The 16,404-nt window shown below is 34.7% G+C and overlaps 2 protein-coding genes across 2 annotated transcripts; one reads left to right on the forward strand and one right to left on the reverse strand.

Moving 5' to 3' along the window:
- Positions 1-6,161: 6,161 nt before the first annotated feature.
- On the forward strand, positions 6,162-7,453 carry LOC110602818 (myb-related protein 330). Its single transcript, XM_021740381.1, has 2 exons — positions 6,162-6,341; positions 6,462-7,453. Exons 1-2 carry the CDS (start codon positions 6,212-6,214, stop codon positions 7,310-7,312), a joined length of 981 nt encoding a protein of 326 aa, XP_021596073.1. The 5' UTR covers positions 6,162-6,211; the 3' UTR covers positions 7,313-7,453.
- A 5,036-nt stretch (positions 7,454-12,489) lies between these two features.
- On the reverse strand, positions 12,490-12,924 carry LOC110603249 (uncharacterized mitochondrial protein AtMg00810-like). The gene has a single exon (XM_021740949.1). The coding sequence runs from the start codon at positions 12,922-12,924 to the stop codon at positions 12,490-12,492; it is 435 nt and encodes a 144-aa protein (XP_021596641.1).
- Between the last annotated feature and the right edge of the window lie 3,480 nt (positions 12,925-16,404).

Raw genomic sequence — 16,404 nt, forward strand, 5'->3', positions numbered from 1 at the left:
ATTGAAGGTTTTGAACTTTTGAAACAAGTTTTGGAGCTTTGGGAACTCAGGAGCTCATTTTCGTGGATCTCTAAGTTTAGGTCGTCTCCCTCTCAATCTTCAAGAGGTAAGAGCCGATCTTAAGCTCCTTATATGTTTTAAGTAAGTTTTAAGTCGTTTTATGAGTAGAGATGCATGTTTAGGCTTATTGATGAGTTTATGGGTTTTGATGATGATTTGAGCAATGTATGTTGATTTTGTGTGTTTGAAGTGTTGTAGTTGGGGTATATGATAGTTTGAGACCCCTAGGTGTGATATATGGTGTTTATGCATGTTTTAGAACAAGTTTATGCATGATTTGAGAGTTGGGAGGCAAATGTGCATAGAGGAGCCAAAGTTTCTGCCCTTTGGCAGAAACCAGGTTCGGCAGCCGAAGGAGCTTTCGGCCGCCGAACGTGGCTGGGGAGGCAGGCCTTTCGGCTGCCGAAGTTGCCCCTGAAAGGAGACTTTCGTCTCTGTCTGGGACTTTCGGCCGCCGAAGGTGCCGCCGAACATGCATGAGTTTCGCCTCTGTCTGGGAGTTTCGGCCGCCGAAGGTGCCGCCGAACCTGCCTGACTTTCGGCTCTGGAGGGACTTTCGGCCGCCGAACCTGCCGCCGAAAGTGCCCTATTCAGCCATTTCTTGCATGTTTTTATGTGATGTTTTCATGATGTTATAGGGGTTTTTGGGGAGTATATTAGAGTTATGTTTATGTATGTTTGGTCCCTCATTGGAGTCCACCTGTGTAGGTTCGGACCCGAGGAACCGAGGACCCCAGCAATGAGCCAGCTGCTACAGAGTTTGTCAGAGCTAGCCAGAGGTGAGTGGAATAAACCTTAAGTTTTAAAATAAATGAAATATAAAATTTGAGCATGATCCATGCATCATGAATGCCATGAGATATAGTAGGTTGCTTGCATTAGTATTCACGAATATGTTGCATTGCATTTATGATGTTGATGTGGATTGGTCATTGGATGATCCTTAGTCCTCATATGATATGATGATGCTACGGCATGAGATATGGTATGGAAGTCCAGGTTGTACCCATTCTACGTCCCTGGCACGATGTAAGAGGAAGTCCAGGTTGTACCCATTCTACGTCCCTGGCACAGTTGGACTGTATGATATGTTATGTTAAGGGAAAGACCGGTTGTACCCATTCTACGTCCCGGCACAGTTGGACTATGTAGAGGACTAATGGTGACAATACCATCCGAGATGTGATTTGTTGTGATGTGTTGCATTACATAAGGGCATGAAATTTTAATACATGTTTTCTCTATTCTGCTCACTGGGCTTTGTAGCTCACCCCTCTCTCCTAACCCCAGATGTGCAGGTACAGGGTAGACCAGGAGGTTAGCCAGAGATATGAAGTGTGTATGTAATAGTTAGATGGTGGACATGACAGTTGTACTATAATGTAATGTAAGAGATTACAGTATGTTATGTAATGAGGTATTTTGAGGTTATAGATGTGCTTGGCCCTATGAGTTTTGTAATCCCTTGTTGATGCATGATCTTAGATATTTGATGATGCAGATGTTAGCCAACTCATCTCATGATGTATTTGCCCATTGAGGCATTGTTGAGGTCCCACAGAGGGATCATAATTATGATTATGACTATGTACAGTATATGTTCAGGTTGAGTTGGATGTTTGAAAGAAAGGTTTTAAATTTTTATGTATTTTCTTGATCATGTATGGGATTAAACAGGTTTCCAGGATGTATGTTTGACTTGCTACGGGTCCCGGCGGCCTTAAGTCGACCCGGATCCTAGCGCCGGTAGCGGTCCGATTTTCGGGTCGTTACATGTCAGATCCTTGCCACATGACCCCTATTTTATGATGACAACTTATAACTTACTTTGAATAGATGTTATGTAAAATCAATTCCATATCATAATTTGGGATGGTAATTTTTTCAGGACTTTACTATTCACTTTTGTTCACAATCCCTAATAACTTCAAGTTGAATTATATACACTTGTAAAATTGAAGATTAACTTGATGATTTGACGTGAAGTTCACCGACTTAAGTTGACATGATCAACTAATTTACACTTCAACATTAATCAAATAGATATTTTTTTTTTCTAAAAACAATATTGTTGAAACCCACACACAATATTATATGTGTTTACATCCATAAATAAAATAAAAATAAAATTTCACTATAATAATAAATAATTTAATATAATCTTTCAAAATTCTCTCAAACTAGTGTGTTTTTTAAATAATCTCACACGTTATTGATATAGACTCTTCACTACCACCATATATCTCATGGTCGTAGCACAAAACCTTAAAATCTTATTAAAAATATAGCAAAGTGTAATCCACATAATAACTGATATGTTGAGCCAAAATAATTCATAATTCATAAATTAATCTAAATTAAAAAGTCTTTATAGCATAATGATCCATTGAATCAGTTTACAAAACAAAATAAATAGATCCAAATCCGGTAACCCTAATCAGTTTCACTTCTAATCACGAATAAATTAAAAAATAATTTGATGCTCAAATCCCATCATGTTTCATTGGATATTATGTTTGAAATTTTGTTCACATTCAATAGATTTTATCTACGTAATTTCCTTTTCTTTGGTAAAAAGAAGGCCGATATAATATATATTTTTTTAAAATAGGGATTGGGGTTGGGATTGGGGAGCAGAACTTAAAATTTCTTAAATTTACTTATATACACCTACTTTTAAAATAGGGATTGGGGTTGGGATTGGGGAGCAGAACTTAAAATTCCTTAAATTTACTTATATACACCTACTATCAGACTATGTATGTGAGCGCGAATATAATATTATTATATATTTATTATGTGTTCTAGCATATAGCCAAGACTAATGCTTAATAATGAAACTTTTATTGGACAAAGGAAGAACTAACCTTTTATACAATCACAAATAAAATATTCAACAAATATTTTATTCTATAATAAACAATTTAATTTTTATTTGTTGATTTTAGTTCAGTGATTAAATGCATACCTTATCTAATTAACTTAGATTTAACCCACATTTTTTTATTTCTTTAATTTAATTTTTTTTTTTGTGCAATTTTAAAACTTGAAATATTGCTTGTTTAGGTTGATTAATTTTTAAGGTGGTATATTTTCTTCACCAATGCATTTTGTAAGCGATATAAATAATTTAAGGTTTAAAACTATAAACAATATATATCTCATATAAAGTTGATTATAGCTCAATTCAATAAGATATCATGATGCAACAAATAAGCTAGCTTATGCAGTTGATTTTTCTAAATTAAAGATCAAAATAAAAATAATAAAATATTTTTGATAAATTATTATAAAGTCCCGGAATTTTTATGAAATTAACTAATTTATCCCTATTTCAAAATCACTCAATTAAAATATCTTTATATTTTATAAAATCTAACTTTTTAATTCTTTTGTTAAAAATTATTAGTTATTTTAAATTATTTATATTGTTTAGTACTATATTTTAACTATATATTATTTAATTAGTATAATTTTAAATATTCATATTACATAATTTTTCAGTAACTATTGTTTAAATAAATTGACTAATTAGTTTATTTAATAAAAAGACTAAAAATTTTAATTTTATGAAATATGAAAATATTTTAACTGAATAATTTTGAAATAGGCATAAGAGTTTAATTTTATGAAATATAAAGATATTTTAACTGAATAATTTTAAAATAGGGGTAAATTAATTAATTTTTTAAAAAATTTCAACCACCTGATAATAATTTTTTTAGAAGTTTCCTTCTTTATGAATTGGGAAAACAAAGAAAGACATGACATTGTCTGGCCAACATATGACACTTTATTTCAAAAAAAAAAAAAAAAAAAAAAACAAAAGGAAAGAGAAGGAGAAGGAGAAAAGATTTTACCTGCACAGAATGAAATCATTTCCAAAGGGAAACAACATTGACATTTTTGTAAAGTGTTTAAAGGTCAGATTCTTTAAAATCTGTGTGCTTGTCGCCTTTTTGCCGCTTTTTACTTTCTTACGTGATTTTCTCCTTTTTAATTTAAAAAACTATATTCTTAGAAAAACAAAAAACAAAGAGAGAAAGAAAAATGAAAGCGAAGGGTAAAAATACTGATGAAAATCATGAGAGCAGACACAACAAACCACAATCATCATCTTCGTTAATACCAAGAAATTGACAAACTCAAGCAATGTTTGAGTGAAGAAGCAGGACATTATGTCTGTATCTGTCCATACATGATGTTCTGACATATAAGTATAGTGTGTATGTACTAAACTAAATTTATATGAATTCAAAGCATGAGATAATTGTGCAAGCCACGTGAAATTATTTAAATATATATATATATATATATATATATATATATATATATATATTATTATCTTATATTCAGACTGACATAAATTTTTTAAATAAAATTAGTTTGAATGGATATGCTCTCCTCTTTTATTTTTATTTTTATCTTTATTCTCTAGTCGCACATCATTTTCATCATACTATAATGACATCGGTTGTTATTACATAAAACCGTACGTACGGCCGTATTTATCTGCCTATCATCATCAGACGACTATTTAATTCTCTTCTAACACCCGTGCTGATAGAATCGCGGTATAATTAGGGCTTGCTCTTCTACTCCCTATCATATTAGATAAGTTGGGTTTCTTTATGATGTGTTCGACCCCTCGATCAGTCCAACCTAGTTCAATTGCAGTATAATTGGGGCTTACTCTCTTACTCTCCATCATGTCAGATAAACTGAGTTTTTCTCTAATGAGTTCGGACTCTCGGTCAGTCCGACCTAATTCAATTGCGGATTGGACTGTGTGCTAATGGGTCAAATTGCATAACGGGCTCTGATGGATTTTGAGCATGACACTACTACTAGAACTCGATTTCAGTCCGGATGCGAGTTGCAGACTTGCAGTGGTCATCAAATATGAATACACTTATTTAAAGAGAGGAGAGGGAGAGGGATAAGAAGGGATTCCAATTTGGTGGGCTTAAGGATTTTGCTTCGCATGTTGAATTTTGATGCAAGAAATTATGTAGATTAGGCTTATATCATTAGGTTTTCCCGTTTATGGCCATATTATTATTGATCCTTACTCTCTTTCTATGTCCCTTATGAAATCATGTATATTTACATATAATATGATTTCACTTTGTCATCATGATGTAGCTATATATACTTAAACAGAAATAACTTAATTTCTTGGTAACTCCAAATACAAACATATTCAATGATGATTTACTGTATAAATTCAGACAAAGAGAAAACAGAAAGTTCTTTGCTTTCCTATTATATGTGTATGTACAGTATCACAACTTGTCTTCACATATTATTTTATATTTAAACAATTTTATATATACAATATACCAAAAAGTTATAACTTTATTCAGAACTTCTCGACTCAACTCCTCGGTGGAAACAATATTCTTAAGGTAAAACTCATTCACCATGAATTTATTACACCAACCTACGTGTAGGATTCTGGTAATTTGTTTATTTTTAATGTTTTTTTTTTCATTTAACCTTTTAATCTTAGATTAAGTGTTTTTGGAAAAACCTCATGAACTATATTGCACCCTAAGTTTCTCCACAACTTGTTAATAAAATTATTTGATCTGTAAAAATAACTTGTTTCAAATATTTATTTTGGTAGATTTTCTCATTTTACAGAAATTTCATCATAATCGATTATTTAAAACGAATTTGTTACAGTTACCAGACTTCTGTATTCACTAGCCATCGTAGCTCTACAGTAAACTAAAATATCAAAAACTTTTGCAGCCCATATCAAATTATATATTAACCAGGCAACTAACAAAATTAAAGAAATATTCATATTTGATTAATTTAATAAAGTAGTTAAAGTAGAGTAGTAAAAGAGTCGTGAGCAATTTTTCAAGACAAGCCCTGAATTTACCAAGACAATCGATTAGAGCACAGCGTGGTCCTCTCTCATGAGTACCCTCAAAGTTCGATTTCCACGACATCTGTCTTTCACACACGATGAATTTTTAGCATTTTATTTACGTGCACTGTAGCCATATAAGGACTGCAGCATTTTATGTGTATATAAAGGACAGGGTTTGCATTTCAAATACTTGAGAAATAGGTCCTAATAAGGAAGAAAACTAAATGTTGAGATTTAGCTAAGCTGAGGATTTTGGGTAAAAAGAGAATGGAACATCAATGTTGCAGCAAACAGAAAGTCAAGAGAGGGTTATGGTCTCCTGAAGAAGATGAGAAGCTAATCAAGTTCATCACCAACCATGGCCATGGTTCATGGAGTTCTGTTCCAAAGCTGGCAGGTTATTATTCCTTATACTTTACTTTCTAATCCACTCGCTTTCTTTAAGTCTCCCTGTTAATCACATATGCTTCAATCTTTCTGAAACGGGTATGCGTATATATATATATATCTTTTGCAGGGTTGCAAAGGTGTGGAAAGAGTTGCAGATTGAGATGGATAAACTACTTGAGACCAGATCTAAAACGAGGTTCTTTTACTGCACAAGAAGAGAGGACTATTATTGATGTTCATAGGATTCTTGGCAACAGATGGTCTCAAATTGCTAAGCATTTGCCTGGTAGAACTGATAATGAGGTCAAGAACTTCTGGAACTCTTGCATCAAGAAGAAGCTAAGTGCTCAAGGTTTAGATCCCAACACTCACAAACTCCTCTCTCCCAGTTATAGAAAGAACTGCTACAATAATACTCCATGCGGACTCTCTGCAGATTCTATTTACAACCCTATCTCATCTCCATCAGCTTTTAGTATTGTCAGTTCACAAATGAAAGATTTTTCCATGGATGAGAAGCAAACTCCCTTTATCCCTTCTTTCCTTTCTATTCCTCCTCCTGATTCTAGTACTTCTTCTAGTCTTCATCCTCTTCATGCTTCCACCACATGCGAACGCCAAAACTCTGATATTCAAGGTTCCCACGACCATGCAAGCGAATCTATTTCAATGGCAAGTGTCAACACTTCCTGTTTTGATTCAAATCCATCTGGGTTTGAGATCATATACGACAGCAGATTGTGGAACGATGCCATAAAGCCCATACAATCCTCAAGACACGAAGAAATGCTGGTAGAACAAGTAGTTGAAATTGGAAAAACCAACGAGTACTTGAGCGCTGGTCAGAACATGGATGCTTCGTTTGAAAGCTCTAACTTTTATTTAGATCTTGATTTTGCCGAGTGTACACTATTGCCTGAGATGTACTATAGTGCTAGCTCCATAGATCAATTGACATGGGATTTACAGGCCTTGTAACAACAAAATAAACTTGTATCGTTCTTTGTGTTTGTGTGCGCTTGGTCAAAGGTCGAAGAAATGGTGGTGTGCTTGTTGACCATAGTTTTTGAGCTTTTGTCTTGTACCGTACTTTTGAAAAAGGATGAAGAATATATATATCTGTGGAGGAAACTGTAATACCCGGCTCGTTCAGGCATCGGAATTCCTACCGTTCGGTGGAATCTCGGATGTCGGATTCGTTTTGGAGGGGTATTGCAACGGTAAACTGAAGTTTTCTACAAGGTTTTCTACAGGTTTTCTAACATGTTTTTAAGTATTTTATGGGTTTGAAAGGAAAGGAAATGAGTTTGACGAGAAAAGACTAAGAAGGCAAAATGCAGGTTAGGCCGCCGAAGGTAATGTTCGGCCGCTATAGGTTCGGCTTCCGAAACTTCACGTTAGGCCGCCGAATGTTGCATGGTTTTGCATGCAGTTTCGGCAGCCGAAGGAAAGGCGGTTGGTCACCTATTTAAACCCCTTTGACCGGCCATGGAGGGTGTTGGAAGCTCTCTTGGTGGTCAAAGGTGGGGTTTATGCTCTCCTTGGCTGTTTTCATGATATTTCCTCAACTCTTGCAAGGTGTTCATGAGTTTTCACTTGGTTTTGAAGGTTTTGAGTAAAAAGAGCAAGTTGTGGAGCTTGAAGCTTTAGGAGCTTGGTTTCTCCATGTTTTGAAGCTAGGGTCACATCAGCCTTTGCTCTTCAAGATGTAAGTGTTGATCCTTATGTGTTTCTAAAACTCCAGTGATCAGGGAAGAAAGGGTATAAAACCCCTTGACCCATTTGAGAGGGAAGAAAGGGTAAATCCCTTGACCCAAAACAGAAATCAAGGCTAGCCTGTAATATGCTGACCCTACGAGGATGGGGTCTATGTTTTCAGTTTAGTAGTAGATCACTGGTGGAGGCCTTGACGGCTGTGATTTTAAGGTTAAGCCTGGTAGTTTTACAGAAAAGGTTTTCAATGCTAGTGTTTCGTTGGCTCATGTATGGGATTGAGCAGATACCCAGAGTTCAGTAGCAGGCTTGCTACGGATCTAGGCGGCCTTAAGCCGATCTGGATCCTAGCGCCGAGCAGTTTGGAGCCGTTACAGAGGGGTATCGGTTTCCGGGCTGTTACAGAAACGGAGCCAACTTTTCTGTTTGATGTTTAAATGTCGAAGAGGGTGCCTAACTATCGACATCCTGGTTGGGGTGTGTACGAACCTTTGTGGGCTGAGATTTGACAAGTTAAAGTTTGGTTTGTCAACTTTTTTTTTTTTTTTTTTAACTCTATTTGTACCTCAATTTTATTCATTTTAAACTCAAAGCAAAATAACCATAAGTTCAAACTTAATTAATTGAGAAAAAGAAACCAGACAAGTTTTTATACAGGAAAAAGAATAACATGCAATCACATCAACGCATTTGCAATCTTAATTAGTTTTAGGTTAAAAATTATAAATTTAAAAACTAAATAATTTTAGTTAAATGAGTGTGTTAATCTGATGAATTTTTATATTTAATTATAATTTATAGTCAATTTTTATTTGGTAGATATTAATTTTAAAATATCTATCTTTTGTTAATTTTTTTTGTTGCTAAGGAAAATTGGGGTTGATTTTGAAGGTAAAAAAGATAGAGTGCCTTATGGCCGGGACATGAGAATCAACTAAAACTCACAATCAGACCAAAAGCAAAGAAAGAAAAAGGAAAATGAGATCAAGCCATGAGAAATGGATCTCATACATGGCCTAGCCTTGGGACATGTTTGAATGAGCTTTGTTGGCGGTGGCTCTCATGGCATGGGCATGAGAAATGAATGGGCTTTTTGCAAAATAAAGTTCAAAAAAAATATATTTCTTAAACCTTGGTCCGCGAGAAAATATTTTCCGGATCAGGGTGAATCGGTCCTCTACCGCATTTTATAAGTGCGGTAAGCTTAAAGTGCGGTAAAGAGCCGTTGAACCAGAATTATAATTTTTTTTAAATAAAAAAAATTCTACCGCACTTTTGAAGTGCTGTAGAATTTTTAATATATTTTTTTTAATAATTAAAAATTTACTAGCAGGTCTCGTCTCTGCCCCGTGAGCAGGAGGCAGGCACGCCTCCTGCCTTCTACCGCACTTGTAAAGTGCGGTAGAATCTCTGCGAGGTGCAGGAATTCCTGCACCTGGCAGAAAAAGTCCTCTACCGGATTTTTAAAGTGCGGTAGAGGAGAGAGAATATCAAAAAGTTAAATTATTTAAGTTTATTTTAATTTTGAAAAAATGAAAATTATGCATGATTTTTAATCATTTAATTTGTTTTCTCGTAAAATAAATAGAAACATTTATATTTTAAGTTGATTGTTTAATATTTTTTATTTTATTAGTTGAAATATATATATATATATATATATATATATATAGTTTTAATAAATAATTATTAATTATTATATTTTTCATCATTATACATTTAACAGATAATATCTCCGTGCAGAAAAAGTCATCTACCGCACTTTAAAAGTGCGATATATGAGAGAGAATATCAAAAAGTTAAATTATTTTAGTTTATTTTAATTTTGAAAAAATGAAAATTATGCATGATTTTTAATCATTTAATTTGTTTTCTTGTAAAATAAATAGAAACATTTATATTTTAAGTTGATTGTTTAATATTTTTTATTTTATTAGTTGAAATATATATATATATTTTTTCAATAAATACATTCCTGCTCCCCATTTTCTTCCATCTTCCATCTTCCCTGCTCCCCAGCTCCCATCTTCTTCTCGCTCCCCAGCTCCCCATCTTCCCTGCTCCCCATCTTCTTCCCGCTCCCCATCTTCCCCTTCTTCCCTGCTCCACCTTTCTGCCACCTTGTTCCCTGCTCCACCCTCCCTTCCTACTCCATATTTCTTTTTTTTCCAAGTTCCGTAAAATGAGGAATTGATATTACCGCCACTTTTAAAGTGCGGTAATACGTAAATTGAATTATTAATTTAATTATTAAAAATTATAAAAATTTTCAATTATTGCAAAATTTAATATTCTACCGCACTTTTGAAGTGCGGTAGAATTTTTAATATATTTTTTTTAATAATTAAAAATTCTACCGCATTTCAAAAGTGCGATAGAATTTTTTTTATTTAAAAAAAAATTATAATTCTGGTTCAACGGCTCTCTAACGCATTTTATAAGTGCAGTAAAGCTTACCGCACTTATAAAATGCGGTAGAGGACCGATTCACCCAGGTCCGGGAAATATTTTCTCGCGGACCAGGATTTAAGAAATATATTTTTTTTTAACTTTATTTTGCAAAAAGTCCGAAATGAATCTCATATATGGCCTAACCACTGGAGGTACTAAACATTCGATTTTTATTTTATTTGTCTCTGAAATATAGGTCAAAAGGGAGGTAAAGTAACTCTCCAGCCCCAAAAATATATAAGTATCATTTCTCTCATTTTAGAGTAGGTAGCCACCCTTATAGGAGAGGCCCAAAAAAACCCATTATTAATTCACCATTGCTCCAGCAAGAGAATAGGAGCCGAAGATCTTGGATTGAAGTAATATTTTAGAGTTAGAGATCGTCTCCATCATCAAGAGTTTATCTCTATCATATTAACTTCTTTTGGCTGTATTCTTGTTATATTTTGTAATGATGATTGGGTTAGTTTTTAAAAATTTTCTTAGGATTTTCAAACTCATGTTTAACTAAACTCTAATCTAGGGTATAATTTTTGTGGAAAATAATAGGTAATATAAGAATAATAAACTAAGTGGGAGCAGTATGATTTGAACTACCAAATTTTGTACTCCAACTTGATATTAATGAATTAATTGAAATTTGTTCTACTATTGAGAGATAGAATTCATGTTTTAATTAATATTTTCATTGAATTTTTGAAGAGAACTTAAAAAGTTTTAGAATTGTAAGTCCTTACATTAATAATTATTTTACACATTACATGTACCGATAGTCTAAATATTAATAAAACTAGTACAAATTTTTGATATTCAATAATAATTCTCGTGAGAACGATATCTTACTCATTATTGTATTACTTGTTATGATTCCGCTCACTTGTAGATTGCACATTATATATTCACAAACTATCTCATAAATCCATTGAATAAATAATTAATTTCTTGAGTTTTAATGAGCCAATATCTAAAAATTTGAGTTTTTTACTGCTCTATTAAATAAGTCTAAAATTTAAATTTGAACTTGACTTGTTTCGAAAAAAAAAAAAAGAAACTAAACTCAACTTTTTATCTAGTTGATCCTTAAAAAATCAAAAGTAGCTCCATTCATTTACAACTCTAATCTTAGTTTCTTTTTTTATATGAGCTTTTATTGTATTAAAACTTATCATCAAACATAATATTAGAAACAACTCTAATAAAATACAAAACTCTTTTTCAATAAAAAAAGGACTGTTGGTGCTAAAGATCCTAACTTTATAATAATTTGTGATTTAATCCACACTTTTCAATTTTAGCATAATCAGTCAATTTTTTAAAATTCTTAAATTTTTATCCTTATTTCAAATTGAGAATCAAAATAGTGTGGTGTTATATATGTGACAAATTACGTGGATTAATTTATTATTATTTTAAAAGGCCCACTTGTCATGTTAAATAGTATAGAAGATTTATGGTATTGAGAATTCTATGTGTTTTTTGTATTTCTGTATAGAATACATTTATATAGTATATACCAGTGGTTGAGTTGGATACAGATTGTATGAATAACAAATATTATCCCAACCAACTCTAAACTTTATCATAACTCTAAATCTCATCACAACTCTAACCTTATCATGACTCTAAACCTTATCACAACTCTAAGCCTTATCACGCCCTCTCAATTCGTGCGCTGTAGGGACATGACGAATTGTTAAATGTTGCATTAGAGTTTGATGCCGCATTTTGGATAATGGTTTAGTCAGAATGTCAGCTAATTAATCTTTAGAGCAAATAAAATGTACTTTGACTTCATTCTTTTGTACCTTATCACGAACGAAATGAAAATCGACTTCCAAGTGCTTCGTCCAAGTATGGAAAATAGGATTGATAGAAAGATATGTTGCGCCAATATTATCACACCACAAGTTGGGAGTTTTGGTGGAATAGAAAGTAATGTCACGCAACATTGACTGAATCCAAGTTAATTCAGTGACAGCAAGACCAATAGCTCAATATTCAGTCTCTGTTGATGAACGAGCAACTGTTTGTTGTTTCTTGGAATTCCAAGATATGAGATTTATGCCCATGAAAATAGCATAACCTGTGGTAGACTTGCGATCATCAATGTCACTCACCCAATCAGCATCAGTATATATATTCAAATCTGTATTTGCTGATTTGGAGATGTAAAGACCATAACCAACAGTGTGCTTGAGATACCTCAATATACGCTTAATCGAACACCAATTATCCTCAGTAGGTGCATGAAGAAACTGAGAAACCTTGTGAACTGAATAACAGACCTCGGGTCGGGTTAAACTCAAGTATTGCAATCCACCTACTGTACTCTGATATAACGTGGGATCAATCATTGGGCGGCTTTGTATAGCAGACATCTTATCTTTTGGAGTTGCTGGTGTGGAGATTCCCTTACAGTCTCCCATCTGTGCTTTGTGAAGCAAGTCAAGGATATACTTTTATTGAGTTAACAAAAGTCCATCAACGGTCCAAGTTGCCTCCATACCAAGGAAATACTCCAGTGTGCCCAAATCTTTCAACAGGAACTTAGATTTGAGAGAGGAAATAATATGATTTAAAGTATGACTGCATGTACCGGTCATGATAATATCGTCCACATACACAAGGATAAACAACTTGATATTATTCTTGTCATAGCAAAATAGAGAGGAATCGGCAGGAGAGACTCGACCCTTGATTGATTAAGGCTGAAAATAGACGTTTATATCACTGACGTGGAGCTTGACGAAGACCGTATAGTGAACGGCGTAGACAACAAACATGATCTGGTTTACATGTATCAATGAAACTTGGAGGCTGTTCCATGTAAACTTCATCATCCACATCTCCATGCAGAAAAGCATTAAAAACATCTAATTATTTCACTAACCAACTATTTGAGATGACTAAGGATAAAATTATTCGAATAGTAGTTGGTTTGACAACCGGTGAAAAGGTTTCAAAGTAATCAATGCCAAGACGTTGATGATTTCCTTTAGCAACAAGGCTAGCCTTATATCTATCAATACTGCCATCAGATTTCTGTTTAACTCTGAACACCCATTTACAACCAACTATATTCTGTGCCTTGTCCTGAGGGACGAATTCCTAAGTTCCGGCTTGATTTAAAGCATTAAGCTCTTGAATCATGGCATCATGCCAATTTGGATCTTTGACAGCTTGAGTATAGCACCTAGGTACTGAGAAAGAAGCAGTCACATTATTTAACTTTGGAGACCATGGAGTTTGCGGTTTGAGCTTGCCTGTTTGCTGTCTAGTCACCATGGAATGTGTCTTAACGTGCAAAGGAACAGGATGAAAATTGATCAGCTTGATTTGGTTAGTATTTAGTGATACGGTGCGCTCAAGTGATGGGCTTAGTATGTGGGCCTAACTTGTGTTAGTTGTGACATCGTTTTGGGTAAGGGCTGGAGTAATGGAAGCAGCGTCATTTTGATGTCTAGGAGAGGTTTGCAAGTTGCGTTTTGGAGCTGCTCCTAGGATACCAGGTTGTGTATTTGACAAAGGTGGAATGGGTGGTAATGGAATGGACGTAGGACTCACTTCAGCCACTGAGGTAGTGCCATTATCATCCAACTTCTTAAAAGGAAACTCCTGCTCAAAAAACAAGACATGGCGTAAGATAAAAAGACGACCAGAAGAAATTTCAAGACAAGTATACCCTTTATGAAGTTTATTATAGCCAAGAAAAATACAACGAGAAGACTTAAGAGCAAGTTTGTGAGATGAATAAGGTTTTAACCAAGGATAACACAATGAACCAAACACACGCAATTCATTATAAGTAGGTTTCTCATGAAATAAAATTTCATAGGGAGTGCATTTGTTATTGGATGAAGAGAGCAATCTATTTATTGTGTAGGTAGCAGTATTGAAGGCATAGGTCCAGTAATTGTAAGGAACTGAAGCATGATGTAATAGAGATCGGCCTAACTCAATAATATGTCTATGCTTTCGTTCTGCACATCCATTTTGTTCAGAAGTGTGAGGACAAGAAACCCTTTGTGAAATCCCATGTTGTTTCAAGTAATTGGACAAAGACTGAAATTCTTTCCCCCAATCCGATTGAAAGTTTTTGATAGGTAGTCCAAAATATTTTTCTACTAAACACCGAAATTGAACAAAGACAGATAAGACATCAGATTTTTGTCTAAGAAAATATAACCAGCAATACTTACTAAAATGATCTTAGAAAATCACATAATAATGAAAACCATCAACAGAAACAACAGGGGCAGGACCCCAAACGTCAGAACAAATGAGTTCAAGAGGCTGTTTAGCACGATAAAGAGAATCAACAAACGGTAATTTATGTTGTAACGACCCCAAAATGGACCGTCACCGGCGCTAGGATTCAGGTCGGCTTAAGGCTGCCAGAACCCGTAGCAAGCCTGCTATCCTCTCTGTGAACCTGTAAATTCATACATGATCATACATTTTCTGTGAAAATAAAAACCGACAGCCATGCATGTTCGGCGGCCGAACCTCAACTTCGGCGGCCGAACCTAGCTTTTCTGCCTTGGTTCATTTCACTTAAAAACTCATTTCCTTATGCATAAAACTTGATAAACATAACAAAACATTATAGAAAAACATAAATCTAACCCTTTTAGAGACTTCCGACATCCCGGACTCCACCGGAAAGCAGAATTCTGATGCCGGACTCTAGACGGGTATTACATATGTGATTTACTCACATTATAAGCATGACAATGATGAAATTTATTACTAGAAACAAAGGACATATTATTAGATCTAAGAACATCATGAACAACTCGAAAATTTGCATGTCCTAGCCGCTCGTGCCATAATGAAACTGTTGCTGGGAAAGCTTTTGGAGAAAATGACCGAACTTGTTGCAAAGGAAAGAGATAAAGCCCATTGTCACTCGGACCTTGGTATAATACCTGCTTCGTGGGGATATCCTTCACAAAATATTTGTCAGGGAAAAATTCAATTGAAGTGTTATTTTGTGAGGTAAAAGCAAAAACTGACATTAAATTGTGATAGCAGGTGAATAAAGGACATCATTCAAACAAAAATTATGACCATTAATAGAAGTAATTGAAGAACCACGAGATAAGACAGGAAGTGTTTTACTATTGGCAATTGTGAGAGCGGTGGCATCATTGACAAGAATAGGATGAGCTATAGTTTCCTGATTAGCTGGTAGATGATAATTTGCACCGGAGTCCACAGTCCAAGCCTGAAGAGGTTCAGTTTGAGTTTTGGCTACATTGGCTTGAGGATTGGTGCGAGGTGAGGGACATTGTCTTGATACATGTCCTGTTCCATTGCAATTAAAACATGTTAAAGTAGAAGTGCCACGACCAGATGCATAACTAGACTGCCCAAAACCGCGTCCTTGGTATGATGACTGTCCACTACGCCCACGGTAACCACGGCCACACCCTCTACTGCCTCGCCCAGAATTTGCATAGTGAGCAGTAGTAGGAACGGCAGAATTAAGAGTGAGAGAATCAAACTTCAATTGGGATTCTTCACTGAGTAGTAATGCATACAACTCATCAAAATAAATATGAGTATTTCGTGCTTCTATAACACGCGTAAAAGGACGATAATCCGAACCCAATCCTTTCAAAACATCGCACACAAGATTTTTCTCGGTAACAAATCCTTCTAATGCACAAAGCTGATCATAATATGATTTTGATTTGCGCATGTAATTGTCAATTGAATCATTACCTCATTGCAGATGCTTGAGTTGTTTATGTAGTTGTTGAATTCGCGTTTTAGCACCGGCGGAATAGATTACAGTGAGCTTGTCCCAGGCATCCTTGGCAGTGGTGCAACGAGTGATCTGATGAAGAATAGATTTAGAAACGGAACAATTGATCCAGCTACGAACGATCTTATCATGACAG

This window comes from Manihot esculenta, chromosome 16, assembly GCF_001659605.2.
Source record: "Manihot esculenta cultivar AM560-2 chromosome 16, M.esculenta_v8, whole genome shotgun sequence".
NCBI classification, from domain to species: Eukaryota; Viridiplantae; Streptophyta; class Magnoliopsida; order Malpighiales; family Euphorbiaceae; genus Manihot; species Manihot esculenta.

Coding starts and splice junctions, on each gene's coding strand:
- LOC110602818 (XM_021740381.1), top strand. CDS start 6,212: ATGGAACATCAATGTTGCAGCAAACAGAAAGTCAAGAGAGGGTTATGG. Junction 6,342..6,461: donor TTCTGTTCCAAAGCTGGCAG/GTTATTATTCCT, acceptor TATCTTTTGCAG/GGTTGCAAAGGTGTGGAAAG.
- LOC110603249 (XM_021740949.1), bottom strand. CDS start 12,924: ATGGGAGACTGTAAGGGAATCTCCACACCAGCAACTCCAAAAGATAAG.